Consider the following 17,070-nt stretch of genomic DNA (forward strand, 5'->3'; position numbering starts at 1 on the left):
GGATAGGGAAACAACCGTTGAGTCAGGGGAGAAGGGGGCCCTGCTGGGGGACCCCAAGGGACTTTCCGACAGCCTTTCCATGTTGGAAAGGCCGACATGGAAAGGTTGTGGGAAACCGACATCATAATCCCGATGGTGTAAAAACTATCCTTAAGGGATTATGAGCGGTTTCCGACTAGCCGATGAACTCATTGAGCCCGTTGGAAGCCAGTCGGTGTGCTCAGGTGGTTTACACTCCGACCGCCAACGTTGTAATTCGGCAGTCAGAATGCTGGCCTCCCATGTCAGTCGGAAAGCCTCCAACCAGCGGTCGGACGCTTTCTGTCCAACATCGAAATATAGCCCTTAATGTTTTGTTCTTTAAAAGACCATAAGCAAAATCTAAAAATCTTATTAATACACTTATGAATGAGGGGATTAGGTTAGTAAAACAAAATTCAACTGCTCCTTCATTTGTTCTGATATTTGACTCAACAAAGAATTATGAAGACAGAATTTGCACAAATTTACCAATTTAGGACAAATGCATAAGATATGATCAATAGTTTCAAATTTGTAACTACACAGATGACAAGAGTTGTTGTTCCTGAGAATAAGATTCCAAGATTTCTCAACCTGAGCCAAAGGGATGTAAAATCTCAGGAATTTTCTTTTCACTACAGCTTCTAGGTTGAAATCAAGATAACGTTGCTTGAAATTGAGGAATGATTTATTTAGTAAATTGTTGTGTTTGTAATTAAGTGGTGAATTCAAATCCCCAGTGTGGCAATTCAATTTCATTTTTTTTTACTAGGTTCTTCCATTCAGTTCGGGGAATAGGTGACGGCATTTCCAAGGCGTGAGGATCGTGATGTTAAATTACTTTATTAACGCCATCCAAGTTGAGGTTAGCATTTTTATATCTGTTTTCTTTTAAGTCCTTCAGAATTAATCCTTGTATGGTGAGGTGTTGGCATTAACACTGTCACATAAGTAATTCACTATTGAAGCATGAAGTCTTTGCAAAGATTTTATGTTTTGTTTTAGCCTTATTTTACTTTGCAGGGTCGATGTTTGCAGTTTCAAAAGTTGTTGAATACATTGCATATAATTTAATTTCAATTGTGTTAATAGTTTTTGATTAAATACCAAGGATGAATATAATAAAAAAGGGCTTAGTTTTGATGTTAGACCCATCCTTTATTGACTTATTCTTCTTCCTCCATAGCACTTTGAAAACACTCTCAGAGCTTTTGCAGTTTCAATCAATTTTAGCTTCTTGATTTTCCAACAAGCTGACCAGGAAAGTCCAAACTCGATGTTTACTCCCCTAGTATGCATAGCTGTATTACTGTTCCATAATTGTGTTTCCCAGATCCCAAGCCGTTGGTTTTACTTTTTTGTTGAATGTTATACCACTTTTGGTCTTGCAAAGTTGACATGTAAGTCATTTTCTAGGTTGTAGACATTGAGATTAGACAGCTGAAGCATCAGGGCTTTTGCGATTCAGGAGAGCAAGACAATATTGTCAGCATATGCCAGATGAGCGATGCCATAATTGCTAAGGTTTGAAGGGAGGTCATCTTAATTCTTTGGGAGGTCGGAGATGTGCAGCAAGAACAATAACAGGTCCAGCTTTGTTTAAGGCAGTATGAGGTATACATTTAGGGTGACAGGATGTTTTTTGAGATCAGTTTAACTCTAACACGGGTATCCTTGTGAAGCTCTCTGCTAAGAGATGAAATAGTTCTCTACTAAGAGATTAAGTAGATTTGGATCAATATCCCAGTTCAGCAATTTGTTCGAATTCAGCTGAAAAAAGCTAGGGCTCATGCCCCAGTGCACCACAGAAGGTGGCACCTGTGACTCATTTTTTTTTGTTGAGTTTTATATAGTGCAAACTAGACCAGAGACATCGGGTATCAGAGCGCTTTACATAGCACCAGTTTCGTTACAGAAGGACACATTCATTTTTGTAAGGCACGGGGAGATTAAGTGATTTGCCCAGAATCACAGGATGTTGAGCGTCTTTGCCGAGACTCAAACCCAGTTCCCCAGCGTCGAGTTTGACTGCTCTAACCGTAAGGCTACATCCCGCCCCATCAGGAAGTTGTTCAGGCATGCTAGTAGCAACTCCAAATGAGTGCCATTTGCTGTGGGTAACATGATGCCTAATGGCAGCAGTCATATGCCAGGTAGGCCAAGGAATTGGTTCTAGCACCACAATCATTAACCACAAAGACATGCACAGGTGATGGTGGAAGTTTCACTTGTGGTCAGACGTGCTCCTGTTGTTCAACTGAAGGATGAGATTGAGATTGAGGTTGATATTGAGGATGCGATTGAGATTGAGTTTGGGATGAGCTGGGGCAGGTCAGAAAAGCAACTCAGAGGCCAAATAATTGTTAATGTTAAAAGCAAAGCAAATCAAGAGCAGTTATGGATGTTAGGTGACTCTAGTCTGAAGGCTACCTTCTCTAGAGTCTAAGCAATTGAACAGTCCAAGAGGTGGCTGAAAATTCTTAGTGAAAGGAAATTGGATTATAAATGTGGGGATGTTTGTTGCATTAACAATTGAGTTGTCAAGGAAGAGGGCACTCTCAGGAAAAGTGAAATACAATAAATCTGTTATAGGTGCTCAAGAATGCTCTTCGGTTTGCCTCGACTGCTCAGTGTTATAGCGTGTTCTCTACAACATGCGTAAGGGCATGGAGCATCCAAGATGATGTCATGATGTATTTACAATGGGTGCATTTCACCCATTGTAAACAGTCTTAATCTACCACAGAAGTGAACATACATGAATGATTTAATTCTGATAAAAATGTACAGTAGATACGTACATACTGCATTATTGTCATTATTTTGAACTGTACATCTGGATTTAGGCGTGTGTGATATTCATACCCTAATATTTCTTGGGGTATTACGTATGCGACACTCACTGCGCTGATAAGTAACCCATGAGAACCTGACAGAACCATTTTTTGTCTATAATTATATACCCAGGTTCTGAGGGACACAGGGTCACCCCGTTTTGTTATTTATATTCCAGGAATGAAGTAGATCATATGGGGAATATTGTGTGTACTAGACTTCACGAAAAGGGACTTCTTTAAATAAAGAGAACTGTAAATGGTTTTGTGAGCAAATGGACTATTCGGATCATACCATTTCTGAGGATGGCACTGCTGCTAAGAGGCTCTTGTTGCAGTGGTTGCGAAGACTCCTGCACTGGACAATAAGGAAAAGTTACTATGATTCTCTGGCTTGTGTGAATATTATAGTAAAGGTGTATGTAATGTTGCTAAGAAAATGATGCTGTTGAGGAAGGTGGTGCGAAAAGAGCAGATTTGAATAGGTAGAAGTACAGCAAGAGGTATTTGATCACAAGAGAAAAGTCATGGTTAATGTCCCCCCACTTTCTTTATGAAGAAAAATATATAATCATGGTGGATGCAACCATGCATGTATGGGTGCTAAACTTCATTAAGTTGCAGGAAATTAATTTTGGAATCTTGCTTTTGAATCTAGAACATTGGGGCATATTTTCAAGGGGGTTTATCTCCGCTTTTTTGGCTTTAAAAGCCAAGAAAGCGGAGATAAAATTATCTCCCTATTACCTAGCTGTCGCTAACACCAGTTAGCGACAGCTAGTAGGAGATAGCGACCATCTTGGGTCCCACTTTTCATATGGACCGCCAGATCAACTCTGTCTCATCTTCCTGCTTCCACACCCTCCGCCTCCTTCGTAAGACATTCAAATGGATCCCCCTCGAACACCGAAAGACAGTCACTCACGCCCTGGTCACCAGCAGACTCGACTACGGCAACGCACTCTACGCCGGAATAAACAAAAACCTCATCCGCAAGCTACAGAACATCCAGAACGCCGCCGCAAGACTGGTCCTCAACCTGCCAAAACACTGCCACATCTCCCAGCACCTGCGCACACTCCACTGGCTCCCCGTCGAGGCGAGAATCACCTTTAAGATGCTCACCCACGCACACAAGACCCTCCACGGCACCGGACCAGCATACCTGAACAGCCGACTCAAATTCCACGCACCCCAAAGGACCCTACGATCAGCCCAGCTTTCCTACGCCGTGGTCCCCCGCACCAGAAAGACCAGATCGGGAGGCCGCTCCTTCTCCTTCCTCGCGGCCAAAGCATGGAACGCCCTTCCGCTCCACCTCAGACAGACAACATCGCTCCCCATCTTCGCAAGAAACCTCAAAACCTGGCTCTTCGACAGACCCCCTCCTTGATGGAATGGAACCTGCACCCCCCCCACACCCCCCCCCCCCACCCCTAGCGCCTTGAGATCCTTACGGGTGAGTTGTCGCGCTTTAACAAACTCCTGATTGATTGATTGATATCAGTGACATTTATCACTAATGACATGCAAAGTGGGCGTGCCAAGATGTTAGCGAATGGAAACAGTCGCTAACATTGCTATCTCCTATTACCAACTTTTGGAGTTTTTCGCGTAAGCGCGAATATCTCCAAAAGCTAACACCTGCCCTGAGCAGTTCTTAGCCATGTTATCCAATGGGAGTTGGATAATATGGCTAAGAGCATTAGCTCGGTAATGCATGAATATCGCTGACTTTTCAGCGATATTCATGAATTGCGGCCGATTTTTATCGCATTTGCGATAAACCTTGGTAATACCAAGGTTTATTTGCGATAAAAATCACCGCAGCTCAGCGGTAAATTTTTGTCTCTAACCAAGCAATAGCGATAATTATCGCTATTGCTTGGTAATATGCCCCATTGTATGTTGCCGAACGTAAATGCAGTTACTTAAATGCAGTTGCTTGCCTGTCTATGGCATTTTGAGAACTATGGGGCATATTATCAAGGGGGTTTATCTCCACTTTTTTGGCTTTAAAAGCCAAGAAAGCGGAGATAAAATTATCTTCCTATTACCTAGCTGTCGCTAACACCAGTTAGCGACAGCTAGTAGGAGATAGCGACCATCTTGGGCCCCGCTTTGCATGTCAGTGATATTTATCACTAATGACATGCAAAGTGGGCGTGCCAAGATGTTAGCCACTGAAAGCAGTCGCTAACATCGCTATCTCCTATTACCAAATTTTGGAGATATTCGCGCAAAGCGCGAATATCTCCAAAAGCTAACACCTGCCCTGAGCAGTTCTTAGCCATGTTATCCAATGGGAGGTGGATAACATGGCTAAGAGCATTAGCTTGGTAATGCATGAATATCGCTGACTTTTCAGAGATATTCATGCTTTGCGGCAATTTTTATCGCATTTGTGATAAACCTTGGTAATACCAAGGTTTATTTGCGATAAAAATCACCGCAGCTCAGCGGTAAATTTTTGTCTCTAACCAAGCAATAGCGATAATTATCGCTATTGCTTGGTAATATGCCCCATTGTATGTTGCCGAACGTAAATGCAGTTACTTAAATGCAGTTGCTTGCCTGTCTATGGCATTTTGAGAACTATGGGGCATATTATCAAGGGGGTTTATCTCCACTTTTTTGGCTTTAAAAGCCAAGAAAGCGGAGATAAAATTATCTTCCTATTACCTAGCTGTCGCTAACACCAGTTAGCGACAGCTAGTAGGAGATAGCGACCATCTTGGGCCCCGCTTTGCATGTCAGTGATATTTATCACTAATGACATGCAAAGTGGGCGTGCCAAGATGTTAGCCACTGAAAGCAGTCGCTAACATCGCTATCTCCTATTACCAAATTTTGGAGATATTCGCGCAAAGCGCGAATATCTCCAAAAGCTAACACCTGCCCTGAGCAGTTCTTAGCCATGTTATCCAATGGGAGGTGGATAACATGGCTAAGAGCATTAGCTTGGTAATGCATGAATATCGCTGACTTTTCAGAGATATTCATGCTTTGCGGCAATTTTTATCGCATTTGTGATAAACCTTGGTAATACCAAGGTTTATTTGCGATAAAAATCGCCGCAGCTCAGCGGTAAATGTTTGTCTCTAACCAAGCAATAGCGATAATTATCGCTATTGCTTGGTAATATGCCCCTACATTTTGGGGGACACGTTTTTGTTAAAAAACGGACCACAAGCTCGTAGTGGGTCTGCTCTCATCAGAGGGAGGTTGGACTGCCTTTGCAGTTACTGCTAGACTGACGTCTCGCTTACAGGAATTCAATTTTGAAGTTCAATGTGTTTCTGAGAAAAAGATTGTCATGACAGACTTTTTGTCCAGACTGCCTATTCATCCACCAGAGGGTTTGGAAGAGTTTAATGAGGAGCATTATGTAACCGCTTTGGCAAGTGCTGAGAGTGTCTTCTCGTGGAATTTCTGAAGCAGTTTGGCCTGAAGCAGAGATGCTTGATGCGGGACTGAATTCTGTACGTCTGTGGATAGAAATAGGTTAGACCGGAGACCGACGGAGGCCTATTGTTCAAGGATGAGAAGTGCCTTCCCCCGACTGGATTAAGGGAAAAGTTGCTTCAGGCAGCTCATGAAATTGATTCTGGCTAGAGTGCAGGTATACAGTACCATTCCATCAAGACCAATACTTGTATGTATCTCAGTGAATCAGATCTAGCTCCCAATAAGTAGGATAGTCTTTGTTTTAGGCTGTGAATGTAATTTAAAATGTTTGTCTCTCCTGCTTGTTTGCTCAGGAAAATTCTGCCTTTTAGCTGCAAACCTGCTCAGGTATATCAACAGGTTAGAATGAACTATATAAGTGTTAAATCCCCCAAGTATGCATGAATAACAAAATCAGAATCCGCCCTAGGACTCTTCTGTTAAACATTACAGACAGAGGATATCTCTCAACAAATACTTGGATTGAACAAAACCATTGGATTATAAACCATACAAAACAGCTGAGAGGATTGCAAAATAAACTCCAGCTGAAATCCAACTAGTAAAACCATGAGCATTTCTTTGTGTGTTATGCCTCAACAAATCAGATACATGACAACCATTATAAGATGGCGTATAGATAAGTATGCTCAGGGCTTTAAGTGAACTGGGTCTCACCGGTGCTGAGTTCCTGCAGTTTTTTAAAGGAGGCCTCGAAACGGGCTCTGTTTTGTGCCCTGACACAGGCGGTCCGCTTTTTTCCAGACTGCAGTGACAACAGGCACATCAATGTGCGCGTGCTCACACTGCTCACTTCTCACTAGTGGAGGAGTTACTACATGACGTCAGGCCAGGTGAGCGTTTTTTCAATATTATATACAAGCCATAGTTGCTGCTTATTTATCTTATGCAACTAACAACCATTGACAAAGCCAATAGTCCTGACTTGTTGTAGGTATGATGTTACTTGTTGTATCATATGCAATGACAGAAACAGAAACAGCAAAATATAAGTTGGGCGGCACACTATGCTAAGCAAAGATTTTTAGTTTAGGTGTTTAAGCAACGCCCTTAATTACATTGGCCACGCCTCTTTATGAGACCCCCAAGTGTTTTTGTCCCACTTAAAGACCTGAGTATAGTGGAAACCCTGTCGGTTAGCAGCGCAGCAGTCCAACTGTTATCTCTATTATGATTTAGCGTCATTACGCAAATGCCCTACGCCTACCATTTAAAAATAAACTAGCGCCCTCGCTACTAGGTTCTTCACCGATGAAAACGCGCATGTTGGGGACATAACCGACTGAGACATGCACGCCAGTGCCTACGGGTAAGACGAGTAAATCTCCTTCTTCCTTTTTCTATTCAGGACAGAGTCTCGAGATCACATATTATTTAAATAAAGACGCCGCCATTTCTCGCTATGAATATGTTTTAAATTTTACTGTAGGATTGAACCTTCAATATGGATAACGAACACTAAAGCAGGCCAAAGTCTCTCTACAAACGCAGGAAATAAGCGCAATATCTATTTTGTAAAGAACCACTGAAAACAAACATGAGAAGGTAACAAATCCCTCCACGTTTGAAAAACATTAGTGTTAACTTCTCCTTTACTTCTCCATTACTAATAAAATGATTTATAGGGAGGAAATTAAAAGGTATACGAAAGAAATTAAATGTTCACAGTCCCTCTATTATGAAAACCAAATTCTTTCAGCCCCCAACTCTTCTCGCGAAATATTTCGCATAGTGAAATCACTTATTAAACACCCCTCCCCATCTTTTCCCTGCGATGATACATCATCTCGTTGCAAACAAGTAGCTACTTTCTTCTTCAATAAAATTCAAGGTATTTATACCTCCTTTCATTGGGCTACAACTCTATTCAATGGCCCCTTAATCAACATTAAAGGAGGAATTAATAATTTTACTTTACCTGAAATTCCTCTCTTGGATCAGCCCTCCCTGCAAGTTATCATTGGCCAGTTAAAGTCAGGTTCCCCCAGGGTTACAGTTCCGCCCCTCATTTTAAACCGAATCTTTTATACAATCTCCACTGTTATCCTGGATATGATTAATGCTACATTCCGGACAGGCCTGGTCCCCCCTTCCTGGAAGCAAACAATGGTTAAAGCTCTACTAAAAAAGCTGAACCAGGATCCTGAGATGTTAGGGAACTATCGTCCCGTTTCATTACTGCCCGGAATCAGCAAAATTGCCGAAAAACATGCGAATCGTGTGCTCTCCGTGTTTTTGGAAAGCAGTAACTGTCTTCACTCATCTCAAACTGGGTTGGGCCCCAACAGTGCACAGAAACTGCCCTCTTAGCAGTGGTTGAGGCAACTATGAAAATCTTAGGCAACGGAGGCGGTGCTCCCATTGTGCTTTTAGAACTTAGCACAGCCTTCGATACAGTCAATCACCAGCTGCTCATCCAGAGGCTTAGAGATGGTGGTGTGACTGATCTGGTCCTTAAATGGATCCACTCCTTTCTGGATAACAGGTCATTTCAAGTGTTCCATGAAGACTGTATCTCTGACCCTCCGATGTGGCATTCCTCAGGGATCGTCCCTGTCTCCCATGCTTTTTAATGTGTAGTGATTATAGAGCGCACGTATCACCCCCAAAGGGGTCTCAAGGCGCTGTACACATACCGCTGTGGAACCCTTCCTGGCCTTTCCCTGTGAAGTGCACACTCCTGGACACCCCCAAGGTGAAGCCAGGCATCTTAGCGCTGTTGGGGCCATTGTGGAGATTAAGCAAGCCATTGCCCAGAGTTGCCGAGTGGGACCCATGATTAGATTAGGCACTGAGGCGAGAATTTTAAGGTCCGAGGAAATTGAGCCCAAGACCCGCTGAGGCGGTAATTGAACCCTGGTCCCGGGCCAGACCTCTGCATCAGGGTCTGCCACTCTAACCATTGAGCCACACTTCTCCACTGTACATGAGCCCCATAGCAGGTGTTGTGGAGCCTTTCGGCATTCAGATCATCACATATGCCGATGATACGCAGTTGATTGGGGATGCCTTTGGTAACCATGTGCTTTATAAATGTTTTACAATTACAACTTATAACTGCTGCCTCTAGTTCTAACATCATATTGCTGCAACAGGAGAAAATTATAACATGGGATGGTAAAAAAAAAAAAGTTTCCGCTAAAGAACCTGATTTTGTGTTGAGGGACTGGGTCGGGATTCATAAATCATTTGTTTAAAAGGGATCTTCCAGGTATGGCAAACCTTCTGCAAGTGGTAAATGTTCATCTACTGAGCGTAGTGGCTCGGGATGGTCTAGTGTGAAATGGTCACAGGGTTGCAAGTGTGCATCCGTGAGGGAGCCTTTACCTTCCAATGAGTATTCTGTAAAACTATATGAAGCAAATGAGTCCCTGCCTCTTGATTTGTCTGTACTTGTTCCTTGTCTGGTTGAGGAGTTGCTGGTTGTAGTACGCAGTGTGGAAGGTGAATCTGTGGTTCACACTTTCTGAAGGTTTTTATTGGTGAAAATGTTAATTTAATGGCTCACAACCGAACCCTGTCTTCAAAACTAAAGGATTGTGTTTGAATATTAATTCTTACTCTTTCAATGTTGTTTCCATTCTTCCAATTATGTTTTGTGCATTTTGCGCTCCAGTTTCCATTATCTATTTCCATTTTATGGTTTATTTGTTTTTTTGTTGTTGTTGTTTCTTCTTTTGCCCTCTTCTGGGGGTGGTGGGGAGTGTACCACATGCAGTTTCTACTGTACAGTTTCTATTCCTTGTAATTGGTAATGTTGAGCATCTGGGCTGCTCGCGTCCTGCTTCTCGAACGCGCAGTAGAGGAACACTGAGTCCTCAATCGAGAACCGTCTTGAATAAACAGCTCTACCTGGATCTCCAGCTTTTCTGAGTTCAATTTCCACAGAGTGCCTTGTGTGTAGATGCAGTCTTGGTTGCATCAGTATGTGTGCTGTCTTGTTCTGTACCTGCAGTCAGCAGGAGTGGCCCTCATAATACAACTTGCCAAATTCTCTTTTGCACCACCTCCATTTGCTTTGAGCTATGATAGCAGCCACAGCAGAGTCCTTGTAGGGTCACACCTTTATTTGTAAAATGTAATGGCATATTTTGCGTTCTAATTTGAAACTATTTCAGTTTCAGCTTTGAGCAGAGAGTCCTAAGGAAAGGAAAGCAGCATGACTAACACATTATCCCTTTGCATTAGCATTTCAGCGATTGATCTTGCGCCCTGAGGACAACTGCCTTCCTGGCTGCCTATGAGAAGGAATATTTCATACGGGCATGGTAATGCTCAATAGAGGACATGCTACTTGTCTGGTTTAGCAACCTTTTAGAGCACAGTGCTGATCACTGAAGGTGAACCAGGAGTTTGACATTATTTGGGTGACTTTCACTTGATTAGATGAGAAGATGGTCCTGTGGCAATTAAACTTGGTGTGTCAATGGCACCCGCAAAATCGAACAGTCCAGGCAGAATTCTGATAATCTGGCACAACATTGTGAGAGCGGAGCCGAGTCTCTCAAAAGATAAACAAATTCCAGGCATATATGAGGGGTCTCCTAAGGACACCACATAGCGCTTCATGGACATATACATTTTGCATGCAATTTGGTGAAACAAGGGATTAGATGAGACTGGGTTGAGATGAGATTGAGGATGAGGTGAGATTGAGATAACATGAGATGGGCAAGATAGAAAATAAGATGAAATTGAGGATACAATGAGATCTAGATTGTGGGGCTGAGATAAAACGTGGTTGAGTAGAAATTAAGGATAAGATAAAATGAGTGGCCATGATGTGAAATGATATTGATCACGTGATGAGATAAGATTGAGGATGAGTTCAAATAAGTGAACGCTCTCCTGAGGACACAACATAGCGCTTCATGGACATATATAGTTTGCATATAATATGGTGAAACAAGGGATTAGATGAGACTGTGGTTGAGATGAGATTGAGAATGAGGTGAGATTGAGATAACATGAGATTGGGCATGATAGAAAGTAAGATGAAATTGAGGAAACAATGCAATGTCGATTGTGGGGGTGAGATAAAACGTGGATGAGTTGAAATTGAGGATGAGATCAAATGAGTGAACATGATGTGAGATGATATTGATCACTTGATGAGATCAGACTGAGGATGACATAAAATGAGTGAACATGAAGTGAGATGATATTGATCACTTGATGAGATGAGACTGGGGATGAGATCAAATGAAATGAGATTCATAATGAAATGAGCTCAAATAAGTTCAGGGTGACATGAGATGAACTGAAATGAGTTCAGGATGAGAGGAAAGGAAATGAGCTCAGAATGGGGTGGGATGAGATAAGCTGAAATGTAATGAGATGAGCTGAAATGAGTTCAGGATGAGATGAGAAGAGTTCGGGATGAGATGAGGTGAAATGAGTTCAGGATGAGATTAAATGAGATCAGTGTGAGATCAGATCAGATCAGATGTAACATTGTTTGGTAGAAGACTAATGAAAATTAAGAATTAGAGCCAACGTTTTTTAATTTGCCTTCAAACGTTTGAATTTCTTTTATAATTGTCAATTGTCAAGTTTATTATACCAACATCCCCAAAATACACTCAGATGTGTGGTGCTTGTATGGAGAGATACACAAAGATGTATCCAATGACATGTTTATGTAAACATGTAGCACAAATTGCATACTTGACATAATAGAGCAAGGAAAAGCCTTGGGTTTTAAGGAAGTGGTCTGGTGGGTGATATTTATACATTAACTCCAGCTAGAATGTCTGCAGGCCCTGGACAGTCACATTCAAGGAGAACCTGTCAGATCTAAAGTTGAAACATAGCATATCCTTGGACTCTCCAAAGTACAGAAATGCTGAGTCATGATACCTTATCTCACATTGCACAGCAATTGGCGTATGCCCACTCTAACAGCAGTTGAATTTTGTAGGACAGCGGCAGCATTGATATATTTAGGAGATAGTAAGGATGAGGAACTGGGGAACAAGGTTGCAAAGTACGTCAAGGTAGCCTTGGCAACCAGACTCAGGAGAAACGGGGACTGCCTGAGCACTTTAGACTGAAATGAGATGATACAGTTAGCCCAATATAAATATTTACATATTTTAATATAAATATATCAAATATCCACTGGAGTAAAAATCATAGAGTAAATCAAATTTCACTGCATTTCCATGAAACCTGTGCCTTAAATATAAGCAATTATATTAAATCTATGTAGAAAAATACTCAAATAAGTCATTACTGTTCAGCCTGTCTCCTGGACCACAGTTTGGGTGAAGATCCTGCGCAACAGTAAACCACAATTTGATGTAGCGATCACACTCTTGAGGGAACAGTGGCTGCTACTGCTCCTTCAGAGAGCTGGGACAAAAGCAGTCAGGTACCATGAGTATGAGATATGTACAAAAGCTGTTTCAGGGGATCCATTTGGGAGGGATTCACGATTCTGGGCCTCATTACGAGGTCCCATTATCTCCCCTGGTACACCCCCCCTAACTTCCCCTCCACATTCAGCATCGTTCAGGGGATAACAAGTGGTACCCTGAGGGTTCATCTCAGGAAGAATTACTAGAAAAATCAGTCATTCTGGCCGCAGTTTCCCCTGCATTTCACCCAAATCCTCCTTAATATTAATTTCCACAGATCTAGAGAGTAAGCGGGGGTCCCATAATCCCAATTCTACTTACAACTCCCGAAAGGGCTGAATCGAGATGAATGAGGACCTTGTAATGAGACTCCTTAAGGAAAGGAGACAAGTGAATGACAGTCTCGATCTCAAACATTGGGAGGACAATCCTGGTAGGTGTGCCATGACAGTGGACAGGGTGTAAACACATTGGTAGATATGCCCACAAGAGACATTGTAACATGGTACAAAGCTAAAGCGCCTATCAAGTCAAGAGGAAGGAATAGGGCAGGGCCTTAGACAGCAAAAGGCTCACAGGATCAGTAGACGTAGAGAACAAGGCAGTTCAGTCAGGGAGTAAAATAATTACCAAAACTTAAGTGTACTGACTCAGACATATCTGCACATAGACACAACAAAGGACATAGGCAGCACAAGGCAGATAAAGCTGGGTATATGGGCAGGACAATCACATGAAAGTGTACAAGGCCAGCACTTTGGTACACTTTCTTGTATTATGTGTCTAGTGATCATTTGTTATGCAGAAGTATAGAATCAGAGGAGGGTATTTTCCCAAAGCCACAGATTATACTGGGGACTTCGGAGGAAGTGTACCCATCGCAATGATAGGCTCATCAATGGGTGTATTGTATTTTGTGTATTGAGCTCCTAACATTTTCCAATATCAAGACTCAGATCACTGTCTCCAAGAAGACCAAGAAGACTTTAAGATGTTCACAGTGGAGAAAGGTGAGTCTTTTAGTAAGTTTGGAGTCATCTGCGGCTTTGAACAAGGAACATAGTACACTCCTCTTATGAATAGGGAAGCTCCTCATTGTCATCTGCTTCTATTCTGCACCAATAAGGAAGAGGGAATCAGTGAGAGTGGAGGAACATCTACAAGTTGGGCCAGCTCAGGTGGTAGGGACACTTATTATACTAGTAAGGAAAAGACTTTGAGAAGATTAGTTCCACAAAATCTCAGCTGCTCTGTGACACCAAGAGCAGACATGGAAGAAGGACAAATGCAGCACAATGCTTTCAAGGTATGACAGAAGTCCACTCGAGGCAATGTCAGTCATGTACCTTCTGCTTGAAAATTCTATAGTATCAACCAGGAAGCAGACAGGGGACAACCTTCACAGCTGCAACTCAGGGAACTAAATCATGTCCAATATACTTACAATTTCTTGGAAACATTGAATTGGGTGTATCATAACTAGACTCAGTGGGCTTGTAATTATTCTGTATGCAGGATTGTGTTTCAATTGCAAGATAGCAGGTATTACTCTTACCTAATTTAAAAGTATTATATCAATGTTTGCAGTAAAACGGGTTGAGTCTGCCCACCTAACATGTGGATGCCTGGCGTGGCGGTCTCAGAAAGATGTCTGAGAGTTCTCTTTACTTGGCGGAGTGGCCTTCATTTTCTTGAAGAGGGAACCTGTGTACTGTCCTAGATCTGCAAAACCAGCATTGCTTCTTCTTTTGAACACCTTCACTGCATCAGCTTATAGGAATATGGCATTTCTTCGATAAGTTTGCACTTCTATGAGTAAGAACATACTTCCATGGCAGTCATTTTTAGAAAAATGTACTTCATGGAATATGAACCTGGTCCACTTCACAGCAAAACTAGACTGGAGCAACTATGGGAAATATGAGCATGAGAGGCTTGTTTTTAAGGTAATCACGTTGGCTCATGTCATTCACGTATAGTCCTAGATTGTGATAAAGCCACACCATCCCATGTTAGAGAGGCGTATAGTAACTCCACCTCATAGAAAAGCAGTGTTTAATGACCAATAAAGGTAGTGGATATTCCATGAGAGACCACTATAAGAACAGATCTGTGGTAGGGCTGTAAACAGATGTTGCTCTTCACAACTCTTTGGTACTGATATGTATTTGAAAGAAACCAAAATTGCTATTACAGTGAGCAAATATTTTCAACCCCTTCTTACACAGACCTATACTTTTCCTACTTGTGGGTGAAGCTCTAGCCAAAACCTTTGCTCTGGAAATGCTTCCAGTTGAGCTGGACTTAGCCTAAGGGACGCATAAGTCATATCCAATGAATATCGCAAAAACACCTTACCTTAATACTCAATAAACATTTGTGGACTCAGTGGTTGGCACCAACTGAGCATTGGAGCTTCAATTTGGTGACTGTGTCCAGAACCTTTCTACAACTGGAGATACAAGGGGCATAAACCAGAGAAACAGGATACAACTTACCATAGCCCTCAATGTCCAGGTTTTGCTTCATGACCACGTCCAGCAAGCTCTCCCCCTCGTTGGCAGCGGCTGTGAGGCGCTCCCCATCTCGGTTTATGAAATGCACAGTGATTTTACCCTCAGATGCACTGCAGAGAAATATGCAGAAAGTTAGGTGATGCAAATCAGTTGCACCCTTTCAAGAAAGTGGTGTCAAACCTAGTGACTGGCTCCAATAATGCATCCATTAATACTGGGTATCACAACACAAACATCTACAGAGTGCTACTTTTCTATTTCATTGTCAGACACTGGTAGTATTCAAAATTGGCGCTGGTATTTCTAAGGCACAGTCAGATGTAAGCAAGAAAACGTCCATTATGTCCTATTGAGAAAGTTAACAAGTGATTTATTATAAAGTTCAATTGAGTTCATTTACTATAAAATGCATTTGAGTTCCTTCTGTGGCCCATTTATACATTTCAACATACAAAAACATTTTTAAAGAGCATAAAATGATATACAGTCCTTATAGTCATCGGGGTTAGGGTATTTATGCATGACTGGAGTGTCCATTGGCCAAACTGAGGTCGTTTATATGAGTTAAGCCTTCATATCTCTTTAAGTGAGCCTTTGTCTTTTGTAGTAAAAATCAATCCACGTATTTGGCTTTTCTCTCAGTGAGAACTCCTGGGGTATAACGTTGATAAGTTTCAGCCTACAACATTTCAGGTCTGTAATATGTATACATGTGTTACACGTGCTCTCACACGAGCGCTAGTCAGTATTAAAGTACATGCGCATTTGCATGCGCGCATGTTTTCTTTCAAAGTCCGACTTCATGCGCACACTCCCTGTTAGGTGCGCATGAAGTCTAATGTTATGTTATGTATTGTTATTTAAATGTGCATTCTCGTGAGGGCGATCTAACTCTCTGGCATGGACAGTTTCCTTTGTCAGTTGCTGTTCATGGTCCGGAGAGGAAGGACGCACTCCCGTGGTGTTCTGCTTATTTACTTAAATAAATCCATTCTTCTAATCTACTGCTTCCTTTGGATTACTCATTCTTGGAAAACCTCATCTTTACAATGTCTCATCAGGACAAGTACATGGGCTTGTGTGTAAGTCTATATCCTGTAATTGATCATCCTTAGTCTGGGTGATGGGCAGTAAATTAGAGGAACAACAATTGTGCAGAGCAGCAAGGATCCCCTAAAAGGGGCAAAGAAGCCCTCTCAGTGGCGCCTCCTACGCTAAGGCGGAGGAGCAACGCCCCATTTCTCTTTGAGTAGTACAAAAAAATAAAAATATACTGATAATAACAAGTGTTATCATCATTTTATTTTTCTATGCCACTCAAAGCCATGACCGACTTTGGAGATCCCTGCCTTAGATGCAAGAAGGATAATTAACCACTTAATGTACATCGCCACTAAGACAGAGATCATGACCTGTGGACAGTAGCACAAACACCAGCCTACGAACATAAAGCCAAAGAACTTGATGACCCTACAGCTACGTCAAGTTGAGTGAGCAATCTGGGCTCAGATCTATCCCTGATTCGGCATACCAACAGAGTCAGAAAAATATCTTCTCCACAATGAAACCACTAAGACAAATCTTCCCATACCTCAGATATTGACAAAATCTAGAAGATAACCTCACACTCAGGATTTCTAAGTTCAAGTGTACCCCGTTTCAAAATATGCAAAATTCAATGTATCCAAATGGTGCAGGAAGACTCCCCCTCCACTTTCACCTCAATAAAAGATTACACCTGTACTGGAAATATTCCACTTGATACCTGCTGCTATAATAATCAATGTTCAAGGCACTTTGCATTGTCCACAGAGCCTCTCAACAAAAGGACCGGTTTATGTACAAATTAAATGTCATAAGTACAAACTAAAA

General features: G+C 42.0%; 1 protein-coding gene across 1 annotated transcript in view; it reads right to left on the reverse strand.

The window, feature by feature from the left end:
• The window catches only part of LOC147718447 (adrenodoxin-like), a 92,711-nt gene that overhangs the window by 18,025 nt on the left and 57,616 nt on the right, over positions 1-17,070 (reverse strand). The window contains exon 2 of the mRNA XM_086918367.1: positions 15,181-15,308. Within this exon, the coding sequence (XP_086774493.1) occupies positions 15,181-15,308 (128 nt within the window). The remainder of the gene's footprint in view (positions 1-15,180; positions 15,309-17,070) is intronic.

The sequence above is a fragment of the Lissotriton vulgaris genome, chromosome 4_1 (assembly GCF_964263255.1).
Source record: "Lissotriton vulgaris chromosome 4_1, aLisVul1.2, whole genome shotgun sequence".
NCBI classification, from domain to species: domain Eukaryota; kingdom Metazoa; phylum Chordata; class Amphibia; order Caudata; family Salamandridae; genus Lissotriton; species Lissotriton vulgaris.